The sequence below is a fragment of the Paramormyrops kingsleyae genome, chromosome 13 (genome assembly GCF_048594095.1).
Source record: "Paramormyrops kingsleyae isolate MSU_618 chromosome 13, PKINGS_0.4, whole genome shotgun sequence".
NCBI lineage: Eukaryota > Metazoa > Chordata > Actinopteri > Osteoglossiformes > Mormyridae > Paramormyrops > Paramormyrops kingsleyae.
The window spans coordinates 26767662-26783037 of NC_132809.1; the positions used below are offsets into that span (position 1 = coordinate 26767662).

The following is a 15376-nucleotide window of genomic DNA, read 5'->3' on the forward strand; positions in this document are numbered from 1 at the left end:
TAAGAACATAAGAACTATACAAACGAGAGGAAGCCATTCGGCCCATCGAGCTCGCTTGAGGAGAACTTAACTAATAGCTCAGAGTTGTTAAAATCTTATCTAGCTCTGATTTAAAGGAACCCAAGGACTCAGCTTGCACTACGTTATCAGGAAGACTATTCCATACTCTGACTACACGCTGTGTAAAGAAGTGCTTCTTTAAATACAGTTTGAAATGTTCTCCCACTAATTTCCACCTATGGCCACGAGTTCTTGTATTTGAACTAATGCTGAAGTAACTATTCGGTTGAACAGCATCCAAACCTGTTAGAATCTTATAGACCTGGATCATGTCCCCCCTCAGCCTCCTTTGCTTGAGGCTGAACAGATTTAGCTCAAATAACCTTTCCTCGTACGACGATGCCACCTGTTTCTACTGCCCTTCCTGTCTCATTCTTACTTACCTTGAGTTCTGCTGTATGTTTCCATATATGGTTTGTTCCGATATTTCAGTGCTCGCTATTTCTTGACTATGGCCTGATGCTATCATCCGACCTTGAACACGTGGTTCCTACTTGCCTAGTGCATTCCTCTATTGCTAGGAGATTATACATATACACAACATTCACCACTTCGCTATCACATTCGGATTTTTCGCTCACAGGGCCCCCCCCCCATCCATGTCAGCCTAGAAGTTACTCCGCCCCTACACAGCTGCTTGCTGTGGGGCTCCTTATATGCATAGACTTGCAATAAAATATGGTGGCTAGATAATGTGTGTCAGAGGGGACACTTTGAGCTAGGATAGGATTTGTAAACTACCATTTCAATTAAGAAGACCTGGACTTCGCTTTAGCGCCGAGTTCTCGCTGTGTGCTGATTGGTCAGTCTCGTATAATCGCGCATGTGTCACTAATGTTAACGTTAGCACACAAGAAGAACTAAAGTATTTGTAGTTTGTAAAATCTGAACTAGCTCAAAGAGTCTTGTCTGATATGGATTATCTGGTCATACTATATATTAAAAAAGAACCTTTTTTAACATGCCGGTGTCAGATTTATTTTGTCCGTTCTAAACTGGTGATTTCCACACTACTGCATCATACAGATGAAGATAACAATAAAGATGGTTTGACCGTCTACCGTACATAAGACTGCGGATACGGGTGCGGTTCGATTTCCGTTAATTAAGTTTCACATTGACGTTGTGTAGCCTATACTTTGCTAATGCCGTTTGTGTGAAACGAAAGAAAGAGCCCGAAGTGTGAAAGCGAGACCTACATTCATATTAGTAATAAACAGCGATCCACCCCTTCGGTCACTTCTCTGCCTTGTGGTATAAAAGATAAGTCGGGCGGCAAACGCAGCGGAAAGGCAACTGAAACCCCCAAGGCATCAAACATCAGAGCAGGACCGAGCGCCGACATGCAGCCTGATTGGGTAAGATACGTATATAATTATTTAGGCACACTTTACCCTTTTCAAATATATTGCTTTCAGGTCTGAATGCGTTATGTCCTCTAAAACGCCAATCATTTTATTTATTATCTTTTAAATCATTAAACCGCATATTTAAATAATTTAGCTTAAAATAAATTGTAGTTTTGCAATTAACATAAATAATTATAAATTATTTTCTTCATCCGAATACCTTCTTATCGTAGGGAAGCACTTTTGCCGCGTTCAAAACGAGCCCGTTACTTGTAGACTGACCGTGTGTTTTCATCCCAAAAAGAATCAACGAACAGCTGGGGCAAGATTCGCAGGAGCCGCATCCAGCCAATATACCTTCGTTTTTTTTGACCTGGAAACAACTGGCTTGGGTACTGTACCAACACTCCGTCACCCGTGGGCAGTTGTGTCAAATACTTTAACGTTTAACCTACTTGAATTTTTGTTGATTAATGTATGTAAGTGTGCGAAATGAGCATTTTTGGTTCAGTGGCTGGGGAGTGTGGTGTGGATGCGTGATTCTCAGCACTGCCCAAATTTACCTTTGTGTGATCATATATGGAGATGATAAGTGATTAAATTTCACATTTAATTTCGTTTTAAAGAGCCAGCTTGGGTTAGGGTTAGGTAAAACGTCTTCACTCCCAAAAAGTCCGCTTGTGAATAACGCGGGTCGGGTCACCCACTGGGTGTGGTTCAGCTGATCTAAACGGCATTTTCTGTCCAGATGTCTCGCAGTGCCACATTCTCCAGCTATCTGCTGTCTGTGGTGAGAGGACCTTCAACAAGTACGTGCTCCCAAGACACAGCATAACTGCGGGAGCGTCCAGGGTGACGGGTTTCACTGTGGAAGGCGGCAGGCTCCTGCAGCACGGGCACCCCATGCCAACCGTCCCCCTGAGGCAAGCGCTCATTGATTTCCTCACTTTCCTGCGCGGGGTCCAGAGTCCCGTCCTGGTGGCACACAACGCGCTGGACTTCGACGCCCCCATCCTCCTCCGCACCTTGAGCAATTTCTCCTTCTATAATAAGCTGACGTTCATCGTAGGCTTCCTGGATACTTTACGGCTCAGCTATGACCTCCCGGTCTGCTCCGCGTTCAAGAAGTTCTCACTGGAATACCTCGTCAAACAGTTCCTGGACAAGTCGTATGAGGCACATAACGCTCTGGAAGATTCCAAGGTCCTGCAGGAGCTGTTCTATGTCTGGAGTCCGAGCCCGACGCTCGTAGCCAAACATCTGTGTTCAATAGATCAGGTAGAGTTCTAGCTTCCAGTTGCAGTGGTGGCTTGATGGCTAGGGAAGCACACTTGTAATTGAAAGACCTGAGCAAGGTACCACCCCCAAGCACTGTTCCCCAGGCGCTGTCGGCTCGAGTCACAATACAGTCCCGTGCTTAGTTTTTTTTTTTTTATTACTACTTAATAAAATAATAATAAAATAGTAATAATTAATATTTTAATGTTGTGAGCTGTAGTGTATTGCAATTAATCACAAAATTCTAATTCAAAGCTAGGGGGTACCCGGGAGGAATGTTTACAGGGTAGGGCAGTCCCCTGGTTAAGAATGCCCGACTTACGAACAACTCGTACTTACTATTATAAATTCGGGTTAAATATAATGATTCATAATAACAAACGCACGCATTTCTTTGTGATGCTCCTGAAAATATTGCGCGGCTTCAGCGGTTCGTCGGCTCGAGTCACAATACAGTACCGTGCTTAGTTTTTTTTATTACTACTTACTATTTTTTTTTTAAATAATTAATGTTTTAATGTAGTGTTACCTTCAAATTCGGAACGGAACTCTTTCGTAACCTGGGGACTGCCCTGTATTTCTGATGTCTGGGTCCGGTACCCGTTAAACATGCCTCTCTAAAACTATGTTTTTTCATTTAGCAAATTGGCATCTCACAACTCCTGAAAAATATGGATGTTGAAATGACCTATACTTGCTTTAATTGCTTACATTCATCTTTTTGCATAATTAAATGGAACTGCATCACCAGCCATAGAATTTTAATATGCTATAAGTTTAGTCAAAATATTTCCACGTCATTTTCCACATTACTGACACAAAATCATGCCTTTCATTTCATTGTATGTACTTTTGCTTAATATAAGTGAACTATGGACCGAACTCGTAAATGCATTCTATAGTCGTGTATTCCATTTGTACTCTCTCATAATAAAACATCTATACTAACAATTTTAATTCTTGTTATTTTTTATTTCACGCTTGTAAATTTTGACACAACAAAGAGATACGCTTGCGTTTTACATTTTTATCTCTTAAATGTCGACGTTCCTTGTTCCACTTCGGTGTTCATGAATCTGCTATTCCCACCTGCTTGACTTTAAAACTGGTTTGAAAAATTCTAATTCTAAACATCGAAAAACAAACCAAACTGAAATGAACGTTCTTCACTTTTATTAATTTGGTTTATATTTTTCAAAAGCTACAATTTAACATACGATTTTGCATATACTAACAAAACCAACGTATAGCCTTTAGGTTAGCGACACACACGGCAAAAGCTCTCAGTGATAAACGTGAAATGTTCTCAAGTGACGTGAACTTTTCGCGGGGCAAGTGCTCGAATAGATAAGATATAAGACAAGAGACTTTATTGTCGTATCAGAAATACAACGAAACTTGTTTGGTAGCTCACGGTTTAGCAGCAAAGAGGTATACCACATTTACCAGAATACAGTTATAAACATAAATTAACCTATAAGATAACTATTAGTAAAATACAATATAAGACAAATATTCCCTAGTGCAGTCTACAGTGTGCTGGATGGAAAAAAATCCTAAATTATTTACAGATTAAGGGGGGTGGGGTTGACCAGTGTTGGAGTCACACTCCGCCGTGTCCGTTGATGAGAAGAGATTCACAGCACAGACGAGGAGTAGTTGTATGAAGTTAATTTAGTGCCAAAAGTATCAATCAAAATTTTGAAAAACGCAAGCAAAACATTAAGTATCAGAATGAAAATTTGTATTCCAAATATCAAAAAAGTCAAAATAATTTTATCCTTCTTCTTCTCTAATTTGTTTTGCTTTTGGAATGTTTTTCTTTGCTTTTGACTTTTGGCACTGTTTTAACGGGTGGGCGGGCCTTAGCAGCTTACACGTCTATTGGTCAGCTGGAATTTGGAGTGAACACGCCTTTAACCATCTGAGCACGCCCACTCCATGACGCATCAGAACGTCGCAACATAGCGGGAAGCTCCGGAGCCAGTTTACAGCATGGAATTGCATCTTTGTAGTTGTATAATAGTGTACTTTTATTAGGAATCGGTGTATGCAACACATATTTCGCATTCATAAAATGTCACCAACCCATCCAATTCAGTAACTTTCGCTATTCCACCAACGCGCTGACCAGGGAAGTTTCTAGCTAAAGCTTCTAGCTTCCAGCTGAAGTTTGCCTTGATCAGGGGAACCTGGGGGACAATGCACACCCCTTACATTTTCAGAATAACTTTCTCTCTAACAGGTATTAATTAGTGCGCTGTATCCATATTACATGTCATTGAGGCAACACACTAAAGCTTAATGCTAATGCATTAAATGTGACGAAACACATAATCAAGCAATTCAGCTGCGGTACATTTGCTTTGTCCCACGGTGCACTGCCTTAATCACACTTTACAACTTATTTATTGATTAATATGTGTTATCTCTATTATATCCATGGGCGTCAGAAGCATTTTGAATGTGAGGGGGGGAGGGGGACGCACTGGCATAAAACTAATATTTTATGTTAAATGTGTGTGTGTGTGTGTGTGTGGGGGGGGGGGGGGTCCAAACGAATAATTATGGAATGTGAGGGGGACACGTCCCCTTGAGATTTAATGGCGGCGACGCCCATGATTATATCGGGTATCGACCATATATAATATGGATACAGCGTACTAATTAATAACTTAGAAAGTTATTCTGAAAATGCAAGAGGTGTGCATTGTCCTCCAGAGTCCACTGATCAAGGCACACTTCATAGGACATGGCTGTCCCATTTTAAAATTGTTTCAGAGCTGTTAACCCCTTATAGTGTGTTGCTCCATTGCACTTTAAATGGATGCAATATAATAATTAGTAACTATTACAGACAAAAATAATCTGAAAATCCAAGGGGTGTGCATTGTTCCCTGTAGTCCACTGATCAAAGCACACTTCACTAGATGTGTGCCTGTCTTATCTAGTTTTAAAGTTATTAACCCATTCATGTATTATCCCATTGCACATTATACGGATACCTTCGAACATTCAAAAATTAATTAAAAATCGTATGTAAAGCAATCTGGGAAAGAAAGGGGTGTGCAACAGTCACCATGAGCCCAAAATGCTAAACCACCATGTCATTATAGCTGACAGGGCCTATTATATTAGCTATTAACACGATTTTGCACAAATCACGAAATGGTTTGAATCGGTGTGCATCGTTGTCTGTGTACCAGACATCAAGATTCTGACATTAAAAACGCCCCACCTTACTTCCGTTAAATGTTATTAAAGCCTGAAAACTGAATATCGAATATGAAGCTAACTTAACTGCGGTGCCCCAGGTAAACTTGACTTAGCCTCTCATCTTTTCAATAGCTAGAAACTTCCCCTGGTCAGCGCGTTGGTGGAATAGCGAAAGTTACTGAATTGGATGGGTTGGTGACATTTTATGAACGCGAAATATGTGTTGCATACACCGATTCCTAATAAAAGTACACTATTATACAACTACAAAGATGCAATTCCATGCTGTAAACTGTCTCCGGAGCTTCCCGCTATGTTGCGATGTTCTGATGCGTCATGGAGTGGGCGTGCTCAGATGGTTAAAGGCGTGTTCACTCCAAATTCCAGCTGACCAATAGACGTGTAAGCTGCTAAGGCCCGCCCACCCGTTAAAACAGTGCCAAAAGTCAAAAGCAAAAAAAAAACCCAAAAGCAAAAAAGAAATCCAAAAGCAAAAAAAAAAATTCCAAAAGCAAAGAAAAACATTCCAAAAGCAAAACAAATTAGAGAAGAAGAAGGATAAAATTATTTTATTTGACTTTTTTGATATTTGGAATACAATACTTAATGATTTGCTTGCGGTTTTCAAAATTTTGATTGATTCTTTTGGCACTAAATTAACTCCATATAGTTGCAAGTCACCAGTTTATTCTCTGATCAGGGAGCGACTATCTGACGTATACATTCAGCATGTACAGCAAGAAGCTCGAACCATGGCCGCCCCTTTCTCAGTACTTTTCCATCTACGTGACAACAGGTTTTGACATTTGCTCTAGTTAGTGAGTACATGTTTCTCCCCCACTCCCCTTTATGTTAAGCAAAAGTTAAAATAAGTATCTCTTATATGATGGGTTCCTGTTTCCCGGCTGTCTGGGACGAGGTCGTCCTGACCTGCTCGCACAGTGTCAGTTCCTGATTTCTCCCAACTGTTTGGTGAGATCACGCCCTCCTGCCGGCCCAGTATCAGTTCCTGTATCTGTTGGCTGCATTATTTTAGAAGCTGCATTATTATAAAATCAACCAGCTGCATTATTGTAGAATTAACCCCTCACCGGTAATTTTAGCAGCCAAGGCGGGGGATTGGCAAATTTTTGTGATCTGGGGGTGGGTCCAGGCATTTACACCAAGGGGGGGATACTTTTATTTGCTCAGTCACCTGTGCCAGATGATTTCTATTTCAGGTGCTAATTATAAGGGACTCGTTAGTACAAGTGATTCTGAATCGCATTAACGTCAGTTTCCAGCGCACCTGTGAGTGTCGCACTCGACGGCTGGGCGGGTTAAGGCGCTTTACAAAACAATATTTACTGCAAACGAAGTCGTTTTGGTACAACTTTAACGGTAGTTTCCGTGGGTAGACGCGGACAAACAGATCACTGTTTATACGGGATGACAGTGGCATTAGAGGATTACAAGATCGCATTCTGACGCCCGTCATGAACCCCCACTTGGTCTTCTTCGACCTGGAAACCACGGGACTAGGTATTAGTGCTGCCTTTCATCTTTTACTACTTATGTTAGCTTTATCGTGATTTGTATCGGTAGTTGTCCTAGAAAATCATTTGTAGGCTACTTAAAACGCGTAACTAAGGGACACTAACTGGGTGAATGTCACTACCAATAACACAAAGACCAGTCCTGCTAACTTACCTTCCAACAACAAACTTCGGGCGCAATGAGTCATGGGATTGATCTCGTTCGGCGAGGATGCAACCGATGTATTCTCAACATTTAGGGCGGAGCAAGACCAACATCCGGGGATCTGTACTAGAGCCCTGCGCGGGACTATTTTTTTAATCCCGCTCCCGCCCACTCCCGCTGAATTTCTGACCATTACCGCCCACTCCCGCTGAATTTCTGACGATTCCCGCCCAATCCCGCCCGCTGTCTCTGTCACTCCCGCCCGCTCCCACCCACGACAATCTAAAACCCGCCCAATCCCGTGAGATTTGCGTTGGGTCCCAGGGGACCCGTGGGATCCCGCTCCCAATGCAGGGCTCTACCTGGGAGTACAGCAACGGGGCAGTGTGCCGCCTCAATCCTGAAGTGCCAGATTTGTGCCCGTTGTACACTATTGCTTTGCCGCACTTCACACAACACACAAAGTTCAGCTCTTTACCCTCTTTGTTTGTTACAATTTTAAAGTTTTTCCATATCTCCGATTTCCCCAGTTTTAGTTTTGTTTTATATTCTCCCTTTGCAATTTTATTAACAACATCAGCTGCATCCTCCATCCTGCTAAGCTAACAATTTTGGGACCCGCTGTCTATTTTTATCCCGCCCGCTATCTCTGTTGCTCCCGCCCGCTCCCGCCCACGACAATCTAAAACCCGCCCAATCCCATGAAATTTGTGTTGGGTCCCGCGGGACCCGCGGGATCCCGCTCCCAATGCAGGGCTCTAATCTGTACCGTCCTCCGTAGTTGTGTTCTTTAGTATTAGAACTAGTCTTCAGCAGTGAAAGATGACGCAAGATGGGTACACAAGAACAGTCAAGTAAGCATGTTGACATTTGCCCACTTTGAATGAATTCTCAGTACTGGCATTCACTTGATTGGGCTTACTTAAATGAGCTTGAATATTTAGGCTTCCATACAGATGCCTCTGGTTGGCCTGACACAGACCTTGTCTGGGTAACAGGGCCCAGGTGTGATATGGTCCAGCTGGCTGCAGTGAGTGGCGGGCACAGCTTCAACCTCTACATGGTTCCTCGCTGCAGGATGCAGAGCGGGGCATCTGCAGTGACCGGTCTCCGCGTCAGGCGGCGTTGCCTCTACATGCATAATGTCCCCGTTCCCACAAACACCCACCAGGAGGTGCTGACGGCTTTCCTCGCCTTCCTGCGGATGCTGGACCGCCCCCTCCTCATTGGCCACAACATCAGGAAATTTGACTGCCCTGTGCTCTACAGGGCCCTAGAGGAGTTCCAATTGAGCTCTGAGTTCCAGCGTAGCGTCTCTGGCTTCCTCGACACTCTTCCCCTGGCCCGAGACCTCCTAGGTGACCGTGGTCTCCAGAGCTACCGGCAGGAGAGCCTGGTGAAGGCCGTCCTGGGCGCCCGCTATGCCGCACATGACGCCCTGGAGGATGTTCGAGCCCTACAATGCCTCTATTCGGCTCTCCAGCCCACAGCTGAGCAGGCCCTCCGTCACACCTTCACCCTGCCCGTTATGGAGCCAGGAGCAGCCAGCCAAGTGAAGCGGCACTGCAGGCATCCAGGACAGCGCCCCCTGTGGTGTTATTTGAGGCCAATGGCACAGGCGTCCCCTGAGGCTGCAGGGCAGAGCCTGGTAGCCAAGGCTATTTAAGAATTTTAATATTAAAAAGGCTAAGATTCTATACAATCCATCAAAGGTGAAAATATTTGGTTTCTGTTATTGTGCAACATGGCAATGAACCATTAAAAATGGAAAGAGATTTCTAGCCTGAATAAAATGCCCTTTTAAGTAAGTTATATATAATAAAGTCAATTTAGTTACTACGTATTCATTTGGTTACGCTGGAGTGAAATCTTACACTACACCCTTCTGGCCTGCAGAGGGTGCTAGAAACTGTACAAATTGGCTAAAATGTAGTACGTCCGTGACACTGTGTGTGTGCGTGTTTGTGTATAAATTTTAAATAAAGCAGGATTCAGTGGTATAGAGTGGATGTTGTCTTAAGCCAGGTAGGCGGTCTAGCTTCTTCTTGTTACAGTTTGTATTGTGCCATAATGTCATGAGTCCATTTCCTTTGAAGATCACATTGGGTGATGATTTAATGATAAAATGAAGGGCTCTGCTGTAACACTCCTACTCCATTAAAAAGGGACATCGTTCTATCAGCCTTGAGGTTTCTTGTTATTGGGTTTTTAGGATATCAGCTGTATCCTGTTTTTCTTATCAACCAGGTCACTTTGGGAGGGGGTTTCCTGTTGTCAACAGACCTTTAAGTGTGGTTTTAATAATCATAACATTGGAAAGTCAGCAATATACCAGTCCCCCAAACTTCCACATTTATCCTTAAGGCATACGATACAGTACAAATGTTAACACATCTTTGCATATTCTCAGACTGCTTTCCCCACACTTTCTCTGATATTTTCCATCATTGCTTTCTGCTATTGTGTTCAATTATTTTGTCCTGCATTTCACATTCCCGACCTCCTTACATGCAAACGGTCACCACGCCCCTCTCGTGCTGGTCACAGAAGGTCAGGTTACAGTATCAGTTCACTGTTACTTCTGAACAAACCTTTATTGAGATTTTCCACATTCTGACAGTCTCAAGTACAAACCCATGCTGGACTTAAAAATGCAGACTCATTCAGTCGTGCAAAATGCATTCTCTCAATTGTAGATATCACTTCAGACTATTTATGCAATAACAGTACATTCAAACCTCATAGGAGGTAATTATTATTAAGATACAAGGTACAGTATAGTGCCAAACAACAGTCTTCCAACCTTGGCTGTTCAAGAACAAAGCATAATTTGACTTTCTGGTCAACATACTGAGGAAAGAGGCTTCAGTAGCAGTTGAACTTAAGGACGGTGTAGATAGTGTTGGTCTTCCCATGTTTCTATAATACTTCTCCAAAGGCTCATAATAAGATAAACTGATTCTACTGGTAAGTCTGCCAGTTAAACAGAGGTTTGCATATGTTTCCCAGTTTAACCTGGACCATTTTTAACCAGTCCCCGCAACTCCAGATGATAAAATTAAAACTGGTATAAAGCCCGTCATCTTTATTATAATGGAAGAACTTTTTTTTTCAATTAGTCTGAAATACTTAAAGCTCTAATTCTCAGTAGGGAGATGGCTGACACTGTGTAAAATAAGGGATTAATATGACACTAATAATTCAAGATTCAGGCATATGCAAAGAGCAGGCATTTCTATGGTGGTTGACTCCCATTTTCAAATCATGCACAAACACCTTTTCATGGCGCAATAACTGTAGATAAATAGATAAATAGATGTAATTTATTTCCGGCTGAATCATTCACGATCTGAGAGAAGGATGCTTTGAGGACTGTAATGCTTCATTCTTCAGAATACTGGTACGTGCGTGTGTGTGTGTGTGTGTGTGTGTGTGTGTGCGTGGGGGGGGGGGTGTCCTTTATTCATTGTGCTTATCAACAGTTTTACTATATATGTCTGCAAGGTCTACTGAACTGTAGCAGCTGAACCAAGGTTCAAGATTTCACATAGAGCCCCTGCTTTTTGCTGGTTTTATCTTGGCATGAGGGCCAACACAAGACGGCGGGGAGGGGTTACAGGAGACAGCAAGCACGAAACATCGTCATGCCAGACGGGGAGAGGGTGTGCAGGATCACGCCCTCGTTGGCCGAGATGAAGAGCACAGATCCGCGGCCAAGGTGAAGGTCAGACAGGGCGGCGGGCGAGGAGGCAGTGGCCTCCCCCTGCACCACGAGCAGGATCCCCGCGCAGTCCAGTGGAGACAGCAGGTACTGCTTGGTTGCAGCTGGAACCTGAGGGGGAAGGGGGATCATGAGTCCACGGCAAGGGGGAAGGAGAGAGCAGCGGGCACCGACGGGATAGAGGGGAGGGGAGGGAGAGAGCCGTGGACACTGAAGGACTGAGGTGGGGGGGAATCTCGAGCCCGAATGATATAATTCAGAAAAAGACTAACAGACATTGCAGAGTATGACCGTAATAGGATTTAACTACATATCCACAGTTAAACAGAAACCTAAACAGACTGTCAGAGTTTAACAGTCCAGGGCTGAGGGTTACATTACCTGTATCTTAATGACGGTGAAGTCGGGCACAGGGGGGTCGTAAAGGAAGACGCAGGGGTCAGAGGGGTCCGGCACAGGAGAGAAGATTTTGGCGCTGGGGGGGGCGGGGCTGTAATCCAGCATCTCACAGAGGGTGCTGACGTCGATGAATTTGGGCGTCAGGCCGGCGCGCACCGTGTTGTCCGAGCAAGCCATGCACTCAATACAGTCTGTGGGATGGGAAGCAGGACAGGTGGTGTTAGCTACGCGGTTAAATCGACCAGGAGCGCGTGTGTGTGTGTGTGTGTGTGTTTGGGGCCGAGCGCTAACCTCCGAACAAGTAGGCGTGTGGCTCATTGGCCCCCAGAAACATGGCCTCCCCAGGCTGAAGGGTGACACGGTTCAGGAAGTAGATGGAAAAGCAGCCGATGTCACCAGGGAAGTGCGAGTGTAACCGTAGTAACAGATCACCATTACTGCCTGAGGTGTCCTTCCCTGCAGCAGCTTAGAGGTGAGGAGGCATAACAAATTAAAAGTCTAAATTATTAATACATGGATCATCACTATTATGTCACTGAGCATTGAAAGTCTTCAGTAGAAATGAAAATTGTTCTATTAAATGTTCTGTGCATTCAGAGTTTGTCATACTGTCTACACAGAAGGGTTCACAAAAATCTCATGAAAGATTTATATTCTGACGCTGTACTCAAACCAGTTAATGTGGATGTTTAGCTGATGAACAGCTGTTCCCTGCCGTGCAGCCCATATGCCTGCTACCACCCTCATTCAGGCGAATTCTCACCTTCCTCTGTAACTCTCTTCACCAGCACGTTCAGCTGGTCCACAAACACCTTCTTCTCGCAGTTCATCATGTGCGTGAAGCACTTCCTGAGAACCGCCGGCACGTGGCCCGCATCCTCCGCACTGCGCCTCAGCTCTGCTGCCGCATCAGAGCCCACCAGGGTGTGGAACTCGGGGACCGCTGGGCACAGGGACACACCAGGGTCACCCCCCCCCACCGACAACGCGGCCGAGGGCGCCCTCTGCACAAACTCCGCTATGGGGCAGCCATGCAGAAGCCGTGTGGGGCTATGCTCCACTTTCCCTTTAGGGCAGTGGTTCCCAGTCCAGTCCTTGGGGACCCACAGACAGACCACGTTTTTGCAAAAATGTGGACTCTGGTTGGAAGTTGGGTGGAAGCAAAAACATGGAGCGTCTGTTGGTCCCCGAGGACCGGACTGGGAAACAGTATTTTAGGGCATTATCTTTATATGTCCTAACTAAGTAGGGCAATCTTCAGTTTGTCCTGACTTTCCAGGTCTGACCCAAAGATCTTCTACTGCAGTATTTGCCAACCCAGTACTGAGGGACACCCAGACAGTCCACATTTTTGCTCCCTCCCAGCCAATCAAAAACCCTAAATATGTGGTAGAGGTGTGTTGACAGTTGGGAGGGAGCAAAAATGTAAACTTCTGGGCTTCCCTGGGAACTGGGTTGGCAAACACTGTCCTACTGGGTTAAGGTCAAGACCCTGGACTGGCCCCCAACCTACACATCATTTCCATGAACATTTACTTAACATTTTGGCTTGGGTGATTTATACAGATGTGTATGTAAGTGACATATCACATGGCAAAAAAAGACGACTCTGGGATACGTACATTTGAGGAATCCTAAAATTTCTTGAACAGGGCGAAAACCACAGAGTCCCTCAAACTGAGTTAGTGCGATTGCCATCTCAGGCTTGTGGTTTTCGTCTGGGTAGTGCTGAGGAAACTGCGCGTGAAGCTTTGCCGCAAGCTCCTAGAGAAACCAAGCAAACACACTACTCTGGATGGAGGTTTGAGGATATGAAGCCTGCATGAAACATCCTCTACGCAGCCCTACATTTACATGACGTCCATTAAGCAGACGCTTTTGTCCAAAGCAATGTTCAAGCAAGGCAGATTGCTAGCATACCAAAGTCAAGGGGCCGAGTAGACATAAGTGCAGCTAGGATGAGGAGCAGACATAGTGTTGATGCACCTCACATCCTGCCTTACCCTATTGGGATGGGCTTGGATAGACAGCGCCGTGTTCACTGATAGAACCTTAAACAGGAAAGGTAGCTGTCCCTGGAAGGTGTCTTTGACCTTTGACCCCAGGCAGCCTGGATAGTCTGCTATCCATTGGCTCAGTGTCTTCTGCCGTATTCGATTGTCCTTGATGAGGGCATCTCCTTTAGGATGAGCACCCATCCAAAGCTGAGAAACAAGACCAAGAATTAATGTGGTCCTTTATATGTTGCTAAAATATGTAATACGATTGCTAAAAAATACCCATCTATGCGATTTTAAACAGAAAATTACACAAAATATATATGAAATAAGTCCTAATTCAAGTAAATGTTTTATTACAGTTCAGAAAAAAATGTTCTGTCATCAAAGACAAATATAGTTTAAATTATGTCACCTCTGCGTAAGGCTTGTCATCTTCAATGATCACCAAAGGGTCACTTCCAGCGATAAGTTTGGCCACTTCACTGTTGAATCCCAATTTTCCCCAGGCATAGTTTTGGACCACACCCGATAGTGGAAATACTGTCGAATATAAAGACAGTACAGTACTAAATGCCAGCCCCATAGTAACTAAATTGTTCCGCAATGCTACATTTTCTGAAACATCCTAGTTTTGAAAGAATCATAACATGATATTGTGTGGTTTGACTGCATCACTCTTAGCATGTTCATGATATACATAATTTCCTTGCATTTAATTTACAGTAAATTTTCTTCACCTGTAAGTTGGCTTTAACAAAAACGTTTAGGTCTACTGAATAAAAGTAAATTTTGCATGTATAAATTACCTCTAAATTTGTACGTGTTAATATGATGTATACATTAATATGCCTTTGTTATATAGCTGGACACTGTTCTGAGCTCGGACTTGAACCAACAGCCTTTGTAAGTGCAAATTGAATTACAGTACGTTGTTACTTGTACAATATCGCTGACCAGCTGTGCTGCGTCTAAGGACACACCACGCACTTTTAAGACGCCCCCTTAATCGTTGCAGCGTCGCATTATGATGCCATTTCGCAGTTAAGCGACACTGATTCAAAATGAATCTTGCCTTGACCTTAGTAAAGCCAGCAAATAAACTAATAACGTTAACAAATGAAAACGAGTCTGACATTTAAACGTAACATAAATTACATTATTTACATTTAATTTCATGACCGCCTCCGCGTTTTATCGGGCTTCTCCCCTACAGCTGCCGGCTCGATGGGGATGTTGTTTCTGTGCATTTTCATACTCCCAAGTCAAGACAATATAACATCACATTATACACATCGTATTATAACGGGAGTTTTTTTGCTCAGCTTTCCGTATTTCGTACAGTCGTATTTCTTTGTGGGGGGAAAAATACGAGCAATCGAAAGGAAAATAAAACTGACCTCTTACTTCCTCCATTGCTGCAGCGTCGGATGACATATGCAAGTGACGTCACTGTGAAACACGCCCAAAGCTCCTGTTCGGTCAGGCTGCGGCATCTTACGGCGCCTAGAGACGCATTTCACAGTGTATCGGGCATGGGTCAGCGTGCGTTCTGCATTGCAAACTTGATCTGACATTTATGCTTGTATTTTACGGCAAAATGTGGTCGCTTGCCGCGTTATAAGATTAACAATAAAGCACATTCCAGTGCAGCAAGTGACAGCTTGTTTGTATGC

The 15376-nt window shown here is 43.9% G+C and overlaps 3 protein-coding genes across 5 annotated transcripts; 2 read left to right on the plus strand and 1 right to left on the minus strand.

Annotated features, from left to right (window-relative positions):
• Positions 1-737: 737 nt before the first annotated feature.
• LOC111857394 (DNA polymerase III subunit epsilon-like) lies at positions 738-3644 on the plus strand. Its single transcript, XM_023838205.2, has 3 exons — positions 738-1418; positions 1714-1801; positions 2158-3644. Exons 1-3 carry the CDS (start codon positions 1404-1406, stop codon positions 2697-2699), a joined length of 645 nt encoding a protein of 214 aa, XP_023693973.1. The 5' UTR covers positions 738-1403; the 3' UTR covers positions 2700-3644.
• A 3506-nt stretch (positions 3645-7150) lies between these two features.
• On the plus strand, positions 7151-9583 carry LOC111857414 (protein PML-like). 3 transcript variants are annotated; one of them, XM_023838262.1, is made up of 3 exons: positions 7165-7193; positions 7301-7424; positions 8582-9583. In XM_023838262.1, the coding sequence occupies exons 2-3, from the start codon at positions 7379-7381 to the stop codon at positions 9247-9249; spliced, it is 714 nt and encodes a 237-aa protein (XP_023694030.1). In that variant the 5' UTR covers positions 7165-7193; positions 7301-7378; the 3' UTR covers positions 9250-9583. The 3 variants fall into 3 exon arrangements, with proteins under 3 accessions (XP_023694032.1, XP_023694030.1, XP_023694031.1); XM_023838263.2 differs by lacking the exon at positions 7165-7193 and adding an exon at positions 8365-8437 and having other exon boundaries at positions 7385-7424; XM_023838264.2 differs by having other exon boundaries at positions 7151-7424; positions 8661-9583.
• A 568-nt stretch (positions 9584-10151) lies between these two features.
• mpi (mannose phosphate isomerase) lies at positions 10152-15220 on the minus strand. Its single transcript, XM_023838246.1, has 8 exons — positions 15101-15220; positions 14116-14243; positions 13707-13907; positions 13326-13467; positions 12467-12646; positions 11995-12168; positions 11686-11894; positions 10152-11415 (listed from the first exon to the last, which is right to left on the minus strand). Exons 1-8 carry the CDS (start codon positions 15135-15137, stop codon positions 11197-11199), a joined length of 1290 nt encoding a protein of 429 aa, XP_023694014.1. The 5' UTR covers positions 15138-15220; the 3' UTR covers positions 10152-11196.
• Positions 15221-15376: the final 156 nt, after the last annotated feature.